A 22,221-nucleotide genomic window follows, 5' to 3' on the forward strand; every position below is an offset into this window, starting at 1 on the left:
TAGAACATCTGAGGCAGTAAATAAATGAAAAAGGCCTTATAGGGAGTGTTGAAGACAGACTTAAGTACAGGATTCAACTTGGTCATATTCAGCTTCACTACATCAAACATCCCCTTCCCATTTTAATTCGTTCTCATCTGACCGTGTCCATCAGGTAAGAAGAGCTTATACCACTTAGCATTTCTGTCAGCAACTGGACCCCACTTTCTGGTCCCCTAAATCAGCTGGAATGTTCTACAACATTCTCTCCACTGCTGGTCTCTGTATTTTGGGGTTTGTGTGCGTGGTTTCCCCCCTTCTCTTTTGTCTCTTCCTCTGATAAAACCACAGCCAAAGTCATTGCCTGCTGCATCTTTTTTTTTAAACGTCTAATCAGTAGCTTGGGAGAGGGAGGAAAAAATTACCTTCTGACATTGGCGCCTGAGGACGAAGTACCTCTGTTTATCCTCTTGGCTGTCGCCGAAGGGGACAAAGCCACTTTTGAGGTCTTCAGCGTACATGCAGATCCTTGTGGGGAAGAACTTAATCTTTGTGGAGAAAAAAGTGGACAAAGTGTCACTCAAACTGTGTTATCTTAAATACTCAGCAATCTGCTAGGACAAGACAAACTATTAAACCTTAAAGATGGCATGACAGATCCTAATCAGGGTGACAGCAGCCACCGCCAACACTGACAGCCTTAAAGATGTGAACTCAGTTCATGCCCACAACCACGTAGGGAAGGAGCTGATACTGCTCTCCCCACTTGACAAGGGAAGAAACAAAGAGACAGTTTTCCAATCAAAGCTACCTGCTTAGCAAGTGGCAGAGCAGGGTTCAAAGTCCTGCTCTTAACCAGGGTCCTATCTTCCCTGCTCACTTCCCTTCCTTACACTGCCATTTACTTCTCAGTATGCCGTTCCCTCTACTTCTTCACATCCTGCACCCCATGGGAGACCAGGAGAAGCACCTGGCTCCTGCCATCGGATCAGCGCGGTGCGCCGGCCACGGCGGCCATTGGAGGGTGAACCAATGGCAAAGGAAGACCTTTCTCTCTGTCTCTCTCTCTCACTGTCCACTCTGCCTGTCAAAAAAAAAAAAAAAGCTATGCATAAATTTCCAATTTTTTGGCTCCCAAATAAACTTATTTTCTAATTCCATTTTTTTTCCAAGAACATTTTGAAGTACCTTCATGTCGTCATAGTAAAGCAGAGCTCTTTCACCTTTCATTGTCTAATATCTGTCGATTTCCCTCACTTGACATGAGCCCCTAAAACACAAAGGCTGTCCCCTCATTTCAATTCCCAGAGGCCAGCACAGGCTAGACTCAGGGCAGGTCCTCAGTAAGTGTTTGCCAAGTGGACAAACAGCAAACAGTGATTGCTGCATACCCAGGGCCACTCAGATTTTGCTCTGGGCAAATCATATAATGTAGCTGGACTTTGTGTTCCTATCTACTAGGGGGGAAAAAAAGCTTTTTATTTACTTGTAAACTTTTCCCTACATCATCTATCCTCCAAACAGAAGCTTACGGACATGTTTTGCCTCTCAAACAAAAATGGGAAAATAAAACTAGGAACAAATACAAGGATATTTCAAAATGTGCAGAAAATGGAATGACGAAATGAGTTTCTTTGGTGCAAAAACATTTTGGGGTTTTCATGATACACATTTTCCATGAACTTTTTGAAGAGCTCTCACACATGTTATCAATAAAAGAAAAGAGGACTAATAGAAATGGAGGTAAATCAAGGCAACATCTCTAGCTGGATTGAAAGGACAGTTGCGGAGCACTTGAGTTGATTGGGGATCCCCACGACCTGGGGCACAGATCACAGCGATGTAGGGAAAACAACAGCCTTTTCAGGCTAAGTATTAGGCATAAAGGGTATGTAACGATCTGGAACTGAAAGTTAGAAACTTAAAATGTGAAAAAAAAAAAAGGGTTGTACAACTTATTGTTGATGGTTTGATGCTTGGGAAACATGTCTCAAAGGTAGCACATACGGGCCGGCGCCGCGGCTCACTAGGCTAATCCTCTGCCTTGCGGTGCCGGCACACCGGATTCTGTCCCGGTTGCCCCTCTTCCAGGCCAGCTCTCTGCTGTGGCCAGGGAGTGCAGTGGAGGATGGCCCAGGTGCTTGGGCCCTGCACCCCATGGGAGACCAGGAAAAAGCACCTGGCTCCTGGCTCCTGCCATCGGATCAGCGCGGTGCGCCGGCCGCAGCGCGCCGGCCGCGGCGGCCATAGGAGGGTGAACCAACGGCAAAGGAAGACCTTTCTGTCTCTCTCTCTCTCACTGTCCACTCTGCCTGTCAAAAAAAAAAAAAAAAAAAAAAAAAAAAAGGTAGCACATATGTGCAAGCCACCAGAAAGTCAACCCTTTTTACCTGAAAGGCTGGGACACTGTTCTCGGGTGCCCTTTCATGTCATCTGACCTGCAAATGAAAAAAGACAAATGCTCTCATGACACCAGCCTCACACATTTAAACAAATACCAAAAGGCGCGTCTATGAGTCAGACCAGGGAAAATGTGAAATTAGCAAAAGGGAAAAACCATGCAAATGGATTTTAGTTTTCATCTACTTCATAAAATAAATCCTAAAACCAAAAGGAAATACATTTTAGTCATTTTATTTCACCTAGAAGCATCCTGCTTTTTAAGCAGATAACAGTACTGTATGCACTCAGGGTAAAAAAAAGTTTGATGACAATTAATAATGCTGTTAAGAAAACTAAATTCCAATAGATGAGAAAATTTATGAAATGTTTTTAAAAGAAAACAGAAAAACTATAATGTAATAGGCCTTCTACAGTTTGTATAATATGATATTCTCTCATTTCTCCTATTTATTTGCCATGTTATAATTCAGCTTCTACAACTTATTGCTTCTCTCCTCCTTCTGATTTCTGAAAATATAAATATGTTTATTTTAATCAATATAAAACAATTTAAGAGTCTCAAGGAAAAACTGTGACTATAAAACTTTGGTCATGTAAACTAGTCCTGAAGAACCTTCCATCCACTGAGAAAGACAAACTCCAGTGCAAAGAGCCCATGCTTTGAACTCCACATCGCCTTCATTTCTAGCTCCATTCAAACGGAAAATGACTTAACCTCTCTGACATCAAGCAAACAACCCAAACCCAGGGATGGGGCAGACCTTTTATGTTAACCCTGTTAACCCTCATCTTCAAACCATGAACCTACCATGGTTCCTGGCTCACTGCAGGTGCTCAGGAAAGGGTACTTCTCTTCAATCTTCCAAGAGTAGCTGATAGTTATCACTAAGCACCACTCTTGCTATCCCATTTTCTCATCATATTACAGAAAATCATTACTTAAAGATAAATCCTTAGTTCCTAAGTCAGCAAACCAGTTCCCAAAGATGCAATCTGACTGAAGTGTCATAATCCTCTGATATGACACACAGAAACTCAATTCTCCATGAATCTGTTTCATGTCGATCACACTCACAAAACATCCTTCCTGTTATACATGTCTTTCACCAATTAAGTCAAAGAAAAGTAGCTACTGTGTGGCCTAAGACCCTGCCACCCCATAGATCGCAGTAAAGAATATTAGTATTTGTAGATTTTTGTAGCTACATTGATCCTCAAACCTTTTTCTAAAACCAAAAAGTGTAAGAAGTGTTCAAATATTGTGATAGCAGTCAAATCCCATTATTGATTCTGATGAGTAATTTGAGACCACAGAATCAAGATGGTTTGTAACTTCATAGGCACAAGCAAGAATTACTTGTTTAGATCTCAAAAACACAGGTAAATCTCAGGAATTAGTCAGGCTATACCAAGCCTGGCATAAAACGCTTTTCTGTATACTCTGACTTCAATACAAAAAGCTGTGGCACACCTATGAGACTTTGCTACAGAAGTAGAATTCCAGCCACAGAAATTCCAAATGGAATTTGGAACCAAGACCCAGAGATAATTACATAGCAGCAAAAAGATAGGACTCCAGAGACTGAGATGCCACAGTTGCTTTCAACAAACTTCTGAAATACAGCTATTCCAACAGTGATAAAATAAACACTAAACACCACAAAATAGTTATGAACCAAAAAAAAAATGCAGTAAACTTGTATTTTTAGAATATTCAAAACAAGAATTTAAAAGTTCTGCCCACAAACAGAAGCGCACTATGAATTTAAAAGTGTAAAACAGATCTACCTAAATGCACAAGACGGAGAGGAGCGTGGCTGTCTCTGACTTTTTAAGGCACGTAGTTTGTCTCCCTGGGTTATATTATTTTTCATTTCCACATCTTCATCCTCTTCTAGATTATTCTGGGGGAAAAAGAACACATGTTCCATAGGAAGGTCATTGACAATAATTTTGCCTTATATAAATTTCATAATAGATGACAGATTGTGTATATAGAAATATATAGATTATCTTACTATTGATTATTTTAAGTCATTTAAACGCATTATAAATTCAGCATTGTCCAAGTTTATACTAAGGAATATTTGCCTGTTTGCCAAGTTAATATGGGTTAAATCGCAAATCAGAAAAACACGGGTATGGATGCAGAAAAATTTAAAAGAGCTGTTTATTATAATGGACCACAACTAAGGAGACTCCCATGCAGGCACAGTCACAGTCTGGAATAAAACCTGGACACAGGCTGGCTCAGCAGACCCAGTGCAGACAAGGCTTCCACACACCACCCGGAGCCATCCTGCAAATTCTGAGACTTGTTTACAAAAATGCACGACAAAGTAATTTAGCCTATTTACACAGCAACTTATTAACATCACTTACCCTTAGCAAAAGCACTTAAGCCTCTTCTAGAATGAGTTAAAACACTAGGACTACTAGATGAGAAAGCATGTTTCCCTCTTAAATAAGTCTCACAGTTTGAAAACCACAAGTATCACGTTGGTCCTTCCCCAGGCCAGCTATTGTTTAATTCTCACAGTAACCCCAGGGAAGAAGGCACGGTTATGCTTAATTTATAGTTGGAAAAAAAGCACTCTTGAAAGTTAGGAATACTGCCCACACTCCCTAAACTCTGAACGTCAGGGCTATGATTCTCAAATCAGATTTCTTGTCCTCAGATGCAAGGTTCTTTCTAAAATATGAGCCACCGCACCCTAACATTGAACCAGTAAAGACCACATTTTGCCCTTTTTTCCCTCACCTGAAAAATCAAAGGACTTGAATTTGCTAAGATCCATTCCAACCACAATAGTCCCTCCTTTGTTAGAGAAAGAATTCTTATTTGATGAAGAATATACAAAAAATTTACTTCAACTAGTCACATTCTAGTTGTTTCTCAGAGAGATTCCTCTCCACTCCCCACCACTTATGTTGGGTTCCTGAAACACATCTGGGGTGCAGTAGGCACGTTCTGGCTAAAAAGGTCGCACCTCACTCCTGTATCACTGAGCTTAATTAAAAGGGGGAGGGCACACAAAGCACAGAGCCAGTTGGAAAGAAGAAATGATGACAAGAGCTTCCTAGAGCAGGCAGTCCCTTAGCTGAGTCTCAAAGACTGAGTACAAGTGAAGCAGGCCAGGTCATCATGATCCATGAGACTTAAAGCCACAGAGATCTCTTAGAGTCACAAGCTGCCCCTCTGTAAAGGCTCCAGGAATTGGTTTCATGATTCATCTCTGTTCATACAACCCAGTGGGCCACCCAAGGAAGCACACATGAGGAGAAGTCAGGAAGGTCTGAAGGCTAGTTTGCTATTGGGATGATGCGCCTGAGACAGTAAGCTTCACTCCATCTAGCCACAGCAAACACTGGACACGCAGTGGGGATGTTACCCGCTAGTTAGCATGTAGCCAGAGTTTCCAGAATATGGAGTGGATCCAAGAAGCACATAAGACCTCATGAGACAGGCCAGCAATGCTTCTTGGAGGACCTGACAGGATCCTTATTCATCCCAATCACAGTTTTCTTGTCAACAGGGTGCCTCTGTGGGCATCTGAAAGCCAGGAAGCTTGTTTACCCCTTTAATCTTGAGGTTCTTTGTGTTCCCAGCTCTGTGAGTCCTTCAAAATTCTAAGAAAAAATGATCTTCAACCTGTAATTCTAAAATTAAATCTCTCATCAAACATACGGGTCAAAGATACAAAATTTTACTACGCCCCAACCCAATTCAACCTTTCTGAAACACATAAAGTGTTTCAGGAAAAAGGAAAGAAGAAAACATGAGATCTAGGAAAAGTAGGGATCCAAATGAAGACTATGACAAAAAGACCTAGGAGTGGAGGGGCAGCATTTAAACCCAGAAGTTAAGACACCCACGTCCCACAGATCAGAGTACCTAAATTCAATTCCCAAAACTGGTCACCGACCCCAGCTTCCAGGGGAAGACACTGGTGATGGCTCAAGTAATTAGGTTCCTGCCACCACCGTGGAAGTTCTGGATTGAGTTCCCAGATGCAAGCTTTGGGCTAGTCCAGCTCTGGCTGTTGCAGACATCTGCGGAGTGAGCCAGAGGATGGGATCTCTCTGTCTTCCTGTCTGTCTCTCAAAATTTTTAAAAATCTATACATTAGGGCTAATTAGAAAGGAGAAGTGCTTTCCATAAAAAGAACAGAATTGGTAAGATTTTTTGCTCCATTGAGATTTCAACAAAGTTAAAATTGCTTAGGGCAACTTTTTGGAGGAGTAGCATTATCTTTTTTCAAATGCATAAAAATATGAAAATAAAAAAGCAATTAACTTTAGAAGAAAGAAAAAGAGGTTAGAGGTTCGACAAATAGGACAGACATAATGCAACAACTAGCTGAACGCTGAATCATATTTTCATGCACATATTATTTGGTAAAATCAAAAATTATGATTGGGAAGCTAAGGGAGGCAGGACAATAGCTAGACAGAACAGCTAAATCACGTCTAGCATAACCAGGACACAATAGAAAGATGTCCAGACTTGATAAATAAAACTAGCAATGTCAAACTCCCAGTTTCTTTGCTTTGCTTTGCTTTTTTTTTTTTTTTAAGATTTACTTATTTATCTAAAAGGCAGAGTTACAGAGAGGCAGAGGCAAAGGCGGGGGTGGAGGGGGGCAGAAGGCAGGTCTTCCATATGCTGGTTCACTCCCCAAATGGCCACAATGGCCAGAACTGAGGTGATCCTAGGCCAGGAGCCAGGAGCTTCTTCCAGGTCTCCAACACGGGTGCAGGGGCCCAAGGACTTGGGCCATCTTCTGCTGCTTTCCCAGGCCATAGCAGAGAGCTGGATTGGAAGTGGAGCTGCCGAGACTCAAACCAGAGCCCATATGGGATGCCGGCGCAGCAGGTGGCAGGTTTACTCACTACGCCACAGCGCCAGCTCCAGCTCTGTTTCAGTTCAGCCCAGTCCTAGCTTTTTTGGCCAACTGAGGAATGAAACAGCAAACAGAGGCTCTATTTCTGTTTCTCTGCCTCTCAAATAAACAACAAAAAATTTTTAAAAGGAAAGTGTACAGAATGGGAAAAGATATTTCAAATTGAATTCGATAAAAGACTTCTATTTGACTATATAAAGAATATTTACAGTCCAACAATAAGACAAACAACCTAATTAATAAATAGAAAAAAATATTCATACAGAGATTTCTCTAAAGAAACTGTACAAGTTGTCAACACTCACATGAAAAGATGATTAATATAATTTGTCACTAAGAAAGTACAAAGCAAAACTACAAAAAGATACTACTTCACTTCCATTACGGTAGCTAAAACAAAAGGGACAAGTGTTGGAGAGGATGTCAGTGTGGAGAAACTGTAGCCCTCACTTATTGCTGATAGGGAAATACAATGGTATAGCCACTTTAGAAAACAGTTTGACAGTTTCTGAATAAAAGTATTGTTCCCCCATGTGTTCCAGGAATTCCACTGTTAAGTATACATCCAAGGGAAACACAAACAGATATCCACACAAAAATTAGTACACAAATGTTCAGAGCAGCATCATTCATTTTAGCCAAAAGTACAAAGCATCAAAATGACCAGCATTCTATGAGTGAATGAGTCACAGGTGTATCTGTACACTGGAATATTTTTTGGTCATGAAAAACAATGAAGTACTTCCATGTGCTGCGACATGAATGAGCCTTGAAAACCTTATGCAAAGTGACAGCAGCCAGGCTATATGTGGTGTGGCTTTATGTCTGTGAACATAAGGAACAGAATTGCAATGCCCAGGAGGGCAGAAGGTGGATGAGTGTTTGGAGGGGAAAAATGGGAAACTGTTGCTAATGGGTATGGGATTTCTTTTGGGGGTCATGAGAATGTTCTAAAAACTAGATTGTGGTGATGGCTGCATAACAGGACACGAAAAGCCACTGAATTTTACATGTTAAAAGGCAGAAAAAAAACCAGCAATGCAAGCTTGATAAATAAAAATTGGCAATGTAATCTCAGAAATAGGATAGTAAATTTGTTAGCATAATCTACTTTTAGAGGTTCCCTCTTTGCGAGTGGGTCTGAAAATACAGAAAAGTCAGAGTGGGACTAATATTTTTTATTATTGGAATTCAACACTTTTTGATATTTTTAAAGCTGTGGTCATTTACTACTGGAGAAGATTAAAACTAATTTTGAGATATGCAATTTAGCTAAAAAGGTAATAGTATTTTAAAATTATAATTACATGTGTTTTTCTCATATTCTATTATGAACCTTAAATTTTTTTGTAAATTAAGGTACATTTCAAAAACAGAAAGCAAAAATGCTGTGCCACATAGCCATGTACCTCATCATCCAGATTTAACATTTTCACTTTCTTTAGGTTTACTCAAGTTAAGCACCGTTACTCTCAAAGAAAAAAAAGCAATACATACAAAGTCTTAGCTCTCAAGCACTAGATGGGAAAACATACCTTTAAAAATATTTTAATAAATTATTTTATTTAAAATTTTTAATTAACATGTAATACTTTCACATTTTAAGCAGCACAGCATTATGCATATACACAGCCTTCCCATTTCCTTATCTTTTCCTTGTATTTGGAGCTTACCAGCTCCTCTCCTCTAGTACCTTATACAGTATATAATGCCTTATTGGGAACTACAGTCACCCCACTGTACTGTGGAACACTAGAACTTGTTACCGCCACCCGACTGAAACCATTACCCAGCTTTCCTCAATTCCCCTCCTGCCTCCAACCTTCCTGTGGGTAGTAATCACTGTTCCAAGTTCAGATCAACTTGTTTTTAATTTCCACCTATGATGGAAAACATACCTAACTTGTCTTTCCACATCTGGCTTATTTCACTTAACATAGAAATGTGCCAGGGGATTCCAATACAATCCCATCAAGGTGGCATGTACCAATGCCATCTCACTAGTCCAAGTGATCAATTTCAGTTCACAATTGATCACACTGATAGGTCTAAGAGTCAAAGGAATCACACAAACAAGACTAGTGTCTGCTAATACTAACTGATAGAATCAAAAAGGGAGAGAATGATCCATCATGGGAAGTGGATACACAGCAGACTCATAGAATGGCAGATGTCCTAAATAGCACTCTGGCCTCAGAATCAGCCCTTAAGGCATTCGGATCTGGCTGAAGAGCCCATGAGAGTATTTTAGGCATGGAAAGCCAACACACTCTGGCATAAAAAAAAGAAGACCTAAATGAAAGATCTCTGTGAGTGAGATCCCAGTGGAAAGAACGGGCCATCAAAGAAGGAAGTACCTTTCTCTGAAGGGAGGAGAGAACTTCCACTTTGACTATGACCCTGTTGAAATAAGATCGAAGTCGGCGAACTCAAAAGGCTTCCATAGCCTTGGCAACTCATGACTAGAGCCTAGGGAGATTACTGACGCCATAAACAAGAGTGTCAAATTGTTAAGTCAACAACAGGAGTCACTGTGTACTTACTTCTCATGTGGGATCTGTCCTTAAAGTGTTGTCCAATGTTAAGTAATGCTATAACTAGTACCGAAACAATATTTTACACTTTGTGTTTCTGTGTGGGTGCAAACTGATGAAATCTTTACTTAATATATACTAAATCGATCTTCTGTATATAAAGATAATTGAAAATGAATCTTGATGTGAACAGAATGGGAGAGGGAGCAGGAGATGGGAGGGGTGCGAGTAGGAGGGAAATTAGGGAAATTATGGGGGGGGAGCCATTGTAATCCATAAACTGTACTTTGGAAATTTATATTTACTAAATAAAAAAAAGAAAGATGACCAATTGGATTCAAGTGTGGCGAAATGCTTAGGCATTAAGTTATGGGAAAGGGAAAGGAAGGGAAAAAATCTAGAAGGCAATGCAGGTCTGAAATCTACTAAAATATACATCAGGGTTGTTTTTTTTTTTTTTTTTGTCTCAACTGATCTTCCCTTACTTCTTGTTCCTGTGCATATCGTATGAAATTTGGTATAGTTTTAGAACTAAGAGGTATAGAACATATAAGCCATAAAATTCTAAGTACTTTTTTCCTGGGTGGCAAGGAAGAAAGTGAGTTTAAATTAAATTTATTTAAATAAAAAGGAAACAATTACTTGCACAATTGAAGGTTCTTACTAAGATTAATAATGGCTATATTCATATAGAGTGTCTAGATATGTTTGGCATTATTCCATTCATAATTTCATTTAATCTTATAATGACTCTTTGAATTTGTAGCATATAAGGTTTAGAAACTTAGGCTTGGTCTCAGAGAGACCCAATTTCAAATACTGACTCTTTCATTTCAACACATGTCCTGAGGGAAGATTTGTAACAGTGATCATCTTCAGCCCTCATTTGTAAAATGTGTTGATTGCTAATGTGTGTATCATAGGTTCACTGTTGTGAAGAGAGTATATAGTAAATATCAGTGTGCTCAATATATATTAGTTAATAGGGAAAATAATAGTCCTCAACCTCTTGAGAAAAAAAAACTCCATGTTATTCAAAACACATTTATATTAAATTACAGAATTAAACAATTAAAAGCTATATGGAAAAGGACTTTGGCCTCCTTGAATACTGATTAAGATACACAAATGTGAGTAGAACTAGGGCCTATAGTTATTAGGTGACTGATTCTGTAACATTTACCAGGTCATAAGAGCTGGGGGGGGGGAGGGCGGGGAACAGGAGTTTGTTAGAAAATGCAGTTCCACATATCGTGAGGCATAAATCAGACTCATGACTCGGTAAACCAGGGGCAGTTTGCAGACTTTTCTCATCAGGAGCTGTTTGGCCTTCTTTATACCAAATTCATTCCTTGCCATGATTCATAAATAGATTCACCAATGACAATGTGCAGAGCCCAGCCTTGTCCTCTGACCTCTCAGGCAGTAGCCTCTCTCCCTGCAGATGCTCTTTCCCTGAGCTGGTGAAGGGTCAGCAGACCCCCAGAATCTGTGGAAAAGGAACTAAAGTGCATGACTGTTGGAGATATATGAGGAAGCCTAGACAAGGGAAGACCCTCCTATCTTTGCTCCTGCAAAGGAAAGAAAGTAGACTTCTTGGCCATTACCCTTCAGAGGGTCTGAGCAGTAGCATTCATTCTTTTTTTTTTTTTTTTTTTTTTTTTACAGGCAGAGTGGACAGTGAGAGAGAGAGACAGAGAGAAAGGTCTTCCTTTGCCGTTGGTTCACCCTCCAATGGCCGCCGCGGCCGGCACACCGCGCTGATCCGATGGCAGGAGCCAGGAGCCAGGTGCTTTTCCTGGTCTCCCATGGGGTGCAGGGCCCAAGCAGCTGGGCCATCCTCCACTGCACTCCCTGGCCACAGCAGAGAGCTGGCCTGGAAGAGGGGCAACCGGGACAGAATCCAGCGCCCCAACCGGGACTAGAACCCGGTGTGCCGGCGCCGCTAGGCGGAGGATTAGCCTAGTGAGCCGCGGCGCCGGCCAGCATTCATTCTTTTAGATACTGGGTGGCCTTGTATAAAGGCAAGAAAGTGACAGCAAACTAAAATATCTAAAAAAGTAGAATTTCTAAAGATGAAGACTTAGCTAAAGAATAATAGCCTAAAGATGTATTTTATTCCACCAGTAGTTCTGTCTATATAAAAATGAAAAATCAAAATTTTAAAAATTAAATTGCGCCCATAGATTTCAGTTGGATAAAGTAACTACAGACCAAGACATCAAGAGTATGGTGGCAGAGTAAGCTATTGGGGAAGCTATGGAATGTACTGTTCAGAAATCATCTATTAGGAGCCGGCGCCGTGGCTCAATAGGCTAATCCTCCACCTTGCGGCGCCGGCACACCGGGTTCTAGTCCCGGTTGGGGAGCCGGATTCTGTCCCGGTTGCCCCTCTTCCAGGCCAGCTCTCTGCTATGGCCAGGGAGTGCAGTGGAGGATGGCCCAGGTGCTTGGGCCCTGCACCCCATGGGAGACCAGGAAAAGCACCTGGATCCTGGCTCCTGCCATCGGATCAGCGCGGTGCGCCGGCCGCGGCGGCCATTGGAGGGTGAACCAACGGCAAAGGAAGACCTTTCTCTCTCTCTCTCTCTCTCTCACTGTCCACTCTGCCTGTCAAAAAAAAAAAAAAATCATCTATTAGAAGAAAATACAGCACTTTAGGGAATAAAGATGGAAGGGAGGTAATGGGAAAAAGATATAAATAGAGAGTTTGAAATAGGAATGAGTAAAAATAGCAGTGAAATGGTTGAAAGATAAAGATAATGGAATTTTTAGCAGATATAAAATCATTTGACCAGGAAAAGCAGCTGGGTCACCTCTCTAGTTCTTTTTCAGCTCTCAGATGTCGAACCTATATGATATCAAGGTAAGGGGAAGACAAAGATGCTGTTTCTAATCAATAAAGGCTTAGATTTATCAGAGGCCCCCAGATCTGTCTTCCCTCCCTCCTCACTGCCACTGGCTGCTGTCACCAACTCCCTGGTCTTCCACCCCAGCCCACATGGACTCTGTTTAATCATAACTTCCACATCACAGCCAGAGTGAGCTCAACAAGTGCTTATGATGGATTTTATAAATCACAGTATCTCAAAGTTATAATCAAAACACTACATTCTTGCCTAGTTGATGGTCAATTTATGTGAACTTGGCTGAACGTTAGCAGCACCTGTATCTATTTAATATCTCTAAGTCAAGAGCATCCACTGATTTGTGTGCTAATATTGGCCTGTGGCCCTAGAATAGAAAAAGAAAATTAGAAAGTACTGTAATTCCAGGAGACATTTTTTAGAACAGATTGGCTAAGATTTTGTTCAAAATTACTATACATAATATTCTAAAGCCACACTGAAGACCTTGTAGAGAGGCACGTATGTGCTGCAAGAGGTCTCACAGAATAGCAGCGACTTTGGAGCTGGAGCACCTGGGTTCAAGTAACATTTCTATCACGTACTGCATGATCCTGAGCAAAGGAGTTAGCTTTCTCTATCTCGTCTTACGTACGCATGCCTAGTAATAATGCCTTTTTGACATGGCTGTTGGAAGGATTATAAGGATGTAAAGGGCTTAGAACTATTTCTGGAAGATAGTAGGTGCTATTTGGGTTGTTGCTGCCACTAAGCGCCTCATTTAGCTCAAATATTTGCACTTTAAATGAGGTACTCTAAATAAAGCAATTTTTAAATAACCCCAACTCATGATGGAGTTTAAGTCCCTGAATATAAAAATAAGCACTTATTGCAGGGGCTAACTTGCTATTAGAACACACAATGCCTTCATAAAGCTTAGATCACTACCAATTTCATGTCTCTATCCTCATTTTCTTATATGAAACTATAACCTGTTCATTTATTCAAGTAAATTCATTCCTGCAGGCCAGGAATATGTGGACACTTCAAAAATGCATAGAAAAATGAATCAAAAAGATAGTATAAAAATCATGAGTTCTATAGACTTAGAAATCAAAAAATAATTTAGAGTCTCTACTTTCAATCTTTTATTTAAAAAAATAAAAATAAGGCACCCTCTAGAGTAGTACTGCCCTCTTTTGTACTTTATATATAAACCAAATAAATCCAGAATTTCTGTGGGCTTCTACCTACAACATCGGTATGGAACTTGAAACAGATTAGACTTCCTACAGTATTACATAAGAACAATAAAGCTATCAGTAACTCTATCAACTCTAGTTTTAAACTAAATTTCCCATATACATGTAATGTCCCAGAGCTGGCACCAGACAGGCAAGGCAAGAAAAGCAACTGGGAGAGCTCCTTACACAGAGTATCAACAAGCTGTAAAGTGCCCCAAAAGCCACGTACACATCACTGTGTGAAATATTAACCACCCATCATTCTCCACACTGCTTTTCTGTCCTCCAGTTCAAAAACAATAGCATTTAAATAACCAAAGCTAACATAATTACTTGGGGAAAGGGGTATGCTCTGATCTGAATGTTCTTGTCACTCTAAAATTCTTACATTGAAATCCTAACTCCCAAGGTGAGGGTATTAAGAAGTGAAGTCCTCATAAAAGGGATTGGTGGCCTTACCTAAGAGGTCTCAGGGAGTTTGTCTGCCCCTTCCATCAAGCAGGGCCACAGCAAGAAGGCACCATCTATGAACCAGATCCCAAATCTGCAGGTACCCTGCTCTTGGACTTTAAGAAGTAAATTTCCATTGTTTATATACCACCCAGGTTATGGTATTTTGCTATAGCAGCCTGAACTAAGATGGAGGAAAGGACAGCCCAGCATCTGAAAACATACTTACATTAAAATCATTTTAAATTCCAATCATATCTGGGCCAGCATTGTAGGGCAGTGGGTTGGGTAGCCACTTGGGACACCTGACACTCCCACATTCCATGTCAGAGTGCTGGCTACTCTGCTTCCAATCCAGCTCCCTGCCAGTATGCCTTGGAAAGCAGCAGGAGATGGCCCATGTACTTAGGCCTCTGCCATCCACAGAGGCTGATGGAATTCCCAATTCCTGGCTTCGACCTGGTCCCGAGCCCTAGCTCTTGAGGCTATTTGGGAAGTAAACCAGTACATGGAAGCTCGCTCTCTCTCTCTCTCTCTTTCTTTCTTGCTCTCTCTTTTGCTCTGCCTTTCACAAAAGTAAATAAATCTTTGAAAATTCAATCATATTGCACTCCTTACCCTTCCAGTGATAAACAAGTGTTAATTATTTTTTAAGTTCGACAAATTGGTGTCTAAAAAAAGCATGAGAATGAAATGTCCTAATTACTAGATATTAACTTCATACAGGTTATGCCAAAGAAAGCACTATGTTCCCACAAGGTAAATATGTCTCTCCGATAGAGCGACAAATTTTATGTTTGCTTTTCAAAAGTATAACCGAAAGCCCTATGTACCAGAACTTAACCTAGGAGGAATATGCTGCCCACAGCAAGAAAAGAGTGCTCTTTCTCGGCTATATTATCACATTAAAATGTTATTTCAGGTGCTTTTTTGTTGGCATTTAATAGGCCAGACCGCAACACAGAGACAAGAAAACCAACAAAAGGCTTTGCACATGGACATGACCTTGGCTAAGATTCACATTTCCTGAGGACAGAGGACTCACATAGGTGAACTTAGGCACTACATCTGTGGTTCTGCAGAACATTAAAAAGCAGTTCCATCAGTGGCCTCTACTTTATGTCCTCAAAGAAAACTTACTGCCCAATCTTCAAGCTCTCTAGCAAAAGGAAACATGTTTGGTATCTCTGTAGTTAGGCCAGTCATTGACCTAAGGGAGCCATGTGTGTTCTTTCCATTTTGGGTTTCTTGAGGGACAAACTGAGCCGGGGCATTACGTTTCAGACTCCTGTCCAGGTCTGATGGGCCATTGTCTAAAAGAGCGCAAATCTACACTTGTGGCATACATATTTTAGCAACTTTTTTCATTCCTCCAGGGATATAAAAATACAAACCAAACAGAAATCAGGTACTTAGCTCCACCTTAGCTGTAATATGATAGAAAGAGCTAAATCTGGAGTTGGATGCCCAGGTCTCATAATGGCCCCTTCTACTAAACCCTCTGGGAACTTGGGTAAAATATTCTGGGACCCCCATCTTCTTATTCATACAAGAAGGAAACTAGAGCAAATGACTTCAAGGTTGCTGCTAGTTCCAAAAATGCTCATGATCCTAATTCTTAGTCAGTTACCTCCATTTTTATTCAAGGTAATGGGGTATAATAGTAAAAGCACAAGTTTGGCACAGCAGTTAAGACCCAGCCTGGGATGCCCACATCCCATATCAAAGTGCCTGGGTTCCAATTCCAGCTCCACACCTGACTCCAGATTCCTACAAATGAGCACCTGAGAGGCAGCTGGTGAAAGCTCAAGTACGTGTCTGCCTAACACCCATGTGGGAGACTGAGATTGAATTCCTGGCTCCTGGCTTCTGCCCAGATCAACCCCAGCTTACTGCAGACATTTGAGAAAGTGAACTAGTGAATGAAAGATGGCTATCTATCTGTCTATCCATCTATCCATTTACCCATCTGTCTCTAGCTCTGTCTTTCAGATAAATTAAATAAATAAAATTTACAAAGAAAAACATAAATTTTGCATCACACATGGATTAAGTCATGTTTTAACTCTAAGGTTAAAACCTCTATAATGTATTTTTACTATAAAATAAATAATATTACCTTACCCATCAGGTAGACATGCAGACTAAACCAGGTAACATATAACACCTATTTAAAGTGTTTTGCTTATGATAGAGCCTCAATAAAAAAGAAAGTTGCTCCACTTATGCTTTCAACTCTGCAAATACTTTAGAAATCAACACAAATTTGAGGTTTTCAGGTATCATTTATGATACATACTACTTCTACGCCAAATGAAATTTTTTTCTTCTTGATTCTTTTTTTCAGTTTGCAAGTAAAAATGTGCTTCTCTATTTCCTTTCTGTAAATATTCTCCATACCAGAACAGTCTCCTTACAAATAATTGTACTCCTTAAATTACAGCTTCTTTTCTTTTTAGGATAATTGGCTTCTTTGCTCTGCTTCTTGTATTATAGGTAGATGACTGCATACCTAAATATTTGATACTGTCAGAATCCTACAGAAAGACACTGCTGCATGATACATGTGCAACTGGGTGACAGCACGGGACATTGGTCTGAAGGAGATGGACTCTCCCTAGGGAAACTCACCTCTCCAAACCTTTCCATGTTTTGTATTTTAGATAAGTTTCCACCAATAGACATATCATCCAAGCTAGAAAGGATTTTATTAATACTTCCTTCACTGGAAGGTCTGTTTTTCAGTTTGGATCGGAAAATGTCTCCTTGGACCCACAATGATGCTTGTTTTCTGTAAAAAAAGAGAGAAAACAAAATAAACTCTACAATAAAGTGCCATCATCTCCTCAAAAGTAAGATGCTTAAAATGAAAAATAAACAGATAAACATTCATAGATTAGAAAGATTATGAAATCTCACAGTAAAACAAAATGTCATTTTCAAATTGCCAAAATAAATCAAATTTCCATAGAAACACAAATACCAACCCTCCACTATCTGTCTATGTGGCCCTACACAGGTTGACTGTTGAGGTTATCAGTTGTATACATTCTACAGCAATAAAAACCTTGAGCTCATGTGTCTCTTAAATATGGATGTGAAATCTGTAAGTATTTCTCAAATAGAAGTTTGGTATGTCTGTTTATAAACACAGCTGGAATGAACTGGACTTGAAAATGAGTGTGAAAGAACTAGAGCCAAACAGAGACATTACCCAAAACGTAGTAAACACCTCCTGTGTGGCCCAGTGAAAGGCCCTCAACACATAACTATAGAAATCCTCTCTTATATTCCAAAAGCCAGGCTTTATTGTAGCCTCCATCAGATTTTCCTTTGGGGTAAGAAAGCATGAATGAAATTTATCTTAAGCTTTCTCTTATTCAATAAGGCACAGTCACAACTTTTTCAATGCTTTAAGAAGAGAACTTAAAATATGTAAACCAAATAATCTTGGGTTTCTATTTTTATTGAATAAATTTGATTTATTTATCTCAACAAATTTAAGGTAAATTATCCCCATAGAATAAGTTTATTTCTATTCCATACCAAACTGTACAGTATAGAATTAAAAGTAAATCCACTGTGGTTCATCAGAAAGAATATCAACATCCAATGAAATAAAAACATTGTCATGGACAGGACATCAACAAGTACGCAGATTTCTTTCCTAAAATATCTAGGAAGCCAAGTATTAATTTCATTCAAAGAGGTCCTATGTATTACACAAAATAGAAGTTAAAACAGGGAGAACAACAGCAACATCAAACCCTCCCTGAAGGTTTCATTAGGCCCTTGGGAAAGGAGTCCATCTCCTTGTAAGCCAAGTTTACTCTCAAATCCGAACATTATTGCTTATGGTTAAATACTGCTGAATGTCTTCAAGAAAAGATTAATCTTTAAATCACTGAAAAAGTGTACATGGGCAATCCCTTCAATGATGCGATTCTACATTTAGGTTTCATCCTACAAAAATACAAACTGTGTGCAAAATACAAAACTGTTTCCTGCAGCATTATTTGCATCCAAATGGAAATGCAGTTCATCAGATTACAGTAGATCCATTCTGTGCAATACTATGTGGCTGCTAAAAAGCCAGTGACAGACTTACATGTGGCAACAGGTAAGAGTAGCTATAAAACAATGCCTGCTTGGGAAGTAGGTTCTTTTGGCTCGTCTGAAGCAGAGAATATGAGAAAAGGAGGCAAAAAACAGCTTATAATGGGTTCTACATGCCAAGCTAAGGAATATAAATTTTATCCCCAAAACAAAAGGAAGGGCCAGCACTGTGGCATAGCAGATAAAGCCACTGCCTGCAGTGCTGCATTCCATATGGGTGCCGGTTCAAGTCCTGGCTGCTCCACTTGGGATCCAGCTTCCTACTAACACTCCTGGAAAAGCAGCATAGGATGGCCCAAGTCCTTGGGTCCCTGCAACCACATGGGAAACACAGAAGAAGCCCCTGGTTCCTGGCTTCAGATCAGCCCGGCTCCAGTTGTGGACATTTGGGGAGCGAACCAGTGGATGGAGGATATCTGTCTCTGTCTCTCTGTCTCTCTGTCTCTCTTTCTCTCTCTCTCTCTCTCTCTGTCTGCCTCTGCCTCTCTGTAAGTCTGCCTTTCCAATAAATAAATAAATCTTTAACAACAAATAATGAAAGGAATACCATGTAAGGGTCTCAAGGAATAATAATAATAATAGAAAAGAAAAACATGAAGTAGAAACAAGCAGAGAAGAACCTAAAAGGTGAAATTGAAAAAACGTTCAATTCCAAAATAAGTTTCAAAATGAAACTTGAGGGTGCTACCAACCTAAAGATAAAAATGACTTCCACTTGCTCAGCTGAAAAGCTTCTGTCCCTTCTCTGGAAAGACTTTATTTGAACATGAATACTAAAGATGAATAAGGTGTCAAAGCCGATGTGTGTGTTGCTAAGCGATGCAGTACGCAAATGTTTTTGAGAAAAGCAGCACTTCATGCAAACACCTTTTTATTGACAATGAAAACCCCAAGAGCTTTTATTGTGGTGTCTCTTACGCCTTAAAAGCCTCATCTCAAACAAAAAAGAAGTAAAACATGTATTTTTAAGTATTTCGCATTTGAAAATCAAATCTTTTGAAGCTATGTCAGCTCGAAGTAAAACTGCAATGATGTAGTGTGTCTCCAAGCAGGAGGAAATTGCTGACCCTCTGCTAACAGGATGGGTATTTTGAAATGAGAGGAGTGGATGTCTCTTGATTTCAACACAGCCTTGTGCAGGGGTGTATCCAGGGCTAGAGTAACTGTTTTCAGCCATGTTCCAGCCCTGGGATAGCCAAATTTGGACTAGCCAGGCCTGGAGCACAGGAAAATAACTAAATAACTTGCTTCATTATGAGTTAAATCTGAGTCAATTCTGATATACAGCCTTCACAGATTTTTGTTAATATCTGTTTTTAATATTCCACTAATGAATTTCAATCAGTTGCATTATTATAATTATACACAGGTTTCCAGCCCAAAACACAATGGAAGTTGTTGGGCAGCGGATTCTCCCTCACTTCCAGCCTAATCCTGATCCTACACCATCCTAACTCTTCATCTTCATCACTCTTAAACCCTGGGACAGGTGTTTTGTTTTGTTTTGTTTTGTTTTGTTTTGTTTTGTTTTTTCTGGGACAACCCAACCCTGACCCAATGTCTATCCAATGCTACCATTAAGTCATTTCACATAAAAATTCAACCAACTTTCTAGCTTGGCCTGGGCCTTCTCCAGCTATGGGTTGAATACCAATCTGTTCTGTGTTACCTTCCTCCTATTCTAACATCCCAAGGGCTATTATAGAAACAGAAGTACAGTACATAATACTTCCTGGCTTAAAGAATTGGTCAGGGGTTGGCATTGTGGCACAGGGAGTTAAGCTGCTGCCTTTGACTCCAACACCCCATATCAGATTGCCAGCTCAAGTCCCAGCTACTCTGAACTTCTGATCCAGCTTCCTGCTAACGCACTTGGGAAAGCAGCAGAAGATGGTACATGTAACTTGGGTTCCTACTATCCGTGTGGGAGATCCCGATGGAGTCCCTGGCTCCTGGCCTCAGCCTGTCTCAGTTCCAACTGTTGCAGCCATGTTCTCCTTCATATGTGGAAGTTGAAATGAAAAAAAAAAGGTAATCTGAACACTGAATGGTGATTCATGGAGGTTGGGGGTGGGGGAAAGGATACAGGGAATTTGGATAACGGGTACCAAATCAGTTAGATGGAAGAATAAGTTCTTAGTGTGACATGGCATGGGGGAGACCTTAGTTCACAATAACCTAGTACATATTGTCTGAACAAATATTAGAAAGAAGTGCTCAGCCTCCATTCATAAAGTAATATCAGAAAAGGGGAACTGTTGATACCAGGTTTGGATCAGTACACAACATATAGATGTACTGAAATGTCACACCGTAGCCCATAAATATGTACAATTGTTGTTATTTAAAATTTATTTAGAATAAGAGTGGGAATAAGAGAGGGAAAAGATGAACAGTTTGGGACATGCTCAATCGGACTTGCCCCAAACAGTAGAGTTAGAAACATACCAGGGGATTCCAATTCAATCCCATCAAGGTGGCATGTACCAATGCCATCTCACTAGTCCAAGTGATCAATTTCAGTTCACAGTTGATCACAGTGATAGGTCTAAGAGTCAAAGGGATCACACAAACAAGACTAGTATCTGCTAATACTAACTGATAGAATAAAAAAGGGAGAGAACGATCCAACATGGGAAGCGGGATTCACAGCAGACTCATAGAATGGCAGATGTCCTAAACAGCACTCTGGCCTCAGAATCAGCCCTTAAGGCATTCAGATATGGCTGAAGAGCCCTTGAGAGTATTTTAGGCATGAAAAGCCAAGACACTCTGCCAAAAAAAAAAAAAAAAAAAAAAAAAAACAAACAAACAAAAAAAACCACCTAAATGAAAGGTCTCTGTGAGTGAGATCCCAGTGGAGAGAACAGGCCATCAAAGAAGGAAGTACCTTTCTCTGAAGGGAGGAGAGAACTTCCACTTTGACTATGACCTTGTCTAAATAAGATCGGAGTTGGTGAACTCAAAAGGCTTCCATAGCCTTGGCAACTCATGACAAGAGCCTAGGGTGATTAATGACGCCATAAACAAGAGTGTCAATTGTTAAGTCAACAATAGGAGTCACTGTGCACTTACTCCCCATGTAGGATCTCTGTGTTTAATGTGTTGTACAATGTGAACTGATGCTATAACTAGTGCTCAAACAGTACTTTACACTTTGTGTTTCTGTGTGGGTGCAAACTGTTGAAACCTTTACTTAATATATACTCAATTGATCTTCTATATAAAAAGATAATTGAAAATGAATCTTGATGTGAATGGAATGGGAGAGGGAGCAGGAGATGGGAGGATTGCAGGTGGGAGGGAAGTTATGGGAGGGGGGAAAGCCACTGTAATCCAAAAGCTGTACTTTGGAAATTTATATTTATTAAATAAAGTTAAATAAAATTTATTTAGAGCCAGAGTTGCAGAGTAGTGGGTTAAGCTACCTCCTGCAATGCCAGCATCCCACATGGGCACTGTCTCTTGTACGGCTGCTCTAGTTCTGATCCAGCTCCCTGCTAATGTGCCTGGGAAAGCAGCTGAATATGGCCCAAGTCCTCAGATTCCTGCAACCATGAAGGAAACATGGATGAAGCTCCTGGCTCCTGGCTTCAGTCTGGCCAAGCACTGGCTTTTGTGGCCATTTGGGAAGTAAACCGGCAGATGGAAGATCTCTCTCTGTCTCTGTCTCTGTCTCTCTCTCTCTCTCTCTGTAACTCTGCCTTTCAGAAAAATAAATAAATATTTTTTAAATTATTTTAAA

The 22,221-nt window shown here is 40.2% G+C and overlaps 1 protein-coding gene across 16 annotated transcripts in view; it reads right to left on the reverse strand.

The window, feature by feature from the left end:
* The window catches only part of CDC14A (cell division cycle 14A), a 186,621-nt gene that overhangs the window by 21,364 nt on the left and 143,036 nt on the right, over positions 1-22,221 (reverse strand). For all 16 annotated transcript variants that reach the window (XM_089300290.1, XM_089300287.1, XM_070077981.2 and 13 more), the window contains 4 exons: positions 16,992-17,151; positions 4,171-4,286; positions 2,370-2,417; positions 405-527 (listed from right to left, as the gene is read on the reverse strand). In XM_089300290.1, coding sequence (XP_089156416.1) covers positions 405-527; positions 2,370-2,417; positions 4,171-4,286; positions 16,992-17,151 — 447 coding nt within the window. The remainder of the gene's footprint in view (positions 1-404; positions 528-2,369; positions 2,418-4,170; positions 4,287-16,991; positions 17,152-22,221) is intronic.

This window comes from Oryctolagus cuniculus, chromosome 7 (genome assembly GCF_051225735.1).
Source record: "Oryctolagus cuniculus isolate XC-2025 breed Fujian yellow rabbit chromosome 7, ASM5122573v1, whole genome shotgun sequence".
Lineage (NCBI taxonomy): Eukaryota > Metazoa > Chordata > Mammalia > Lagomorpha > Leporidae > Oryctolagus > Oryctolagus cuniculus.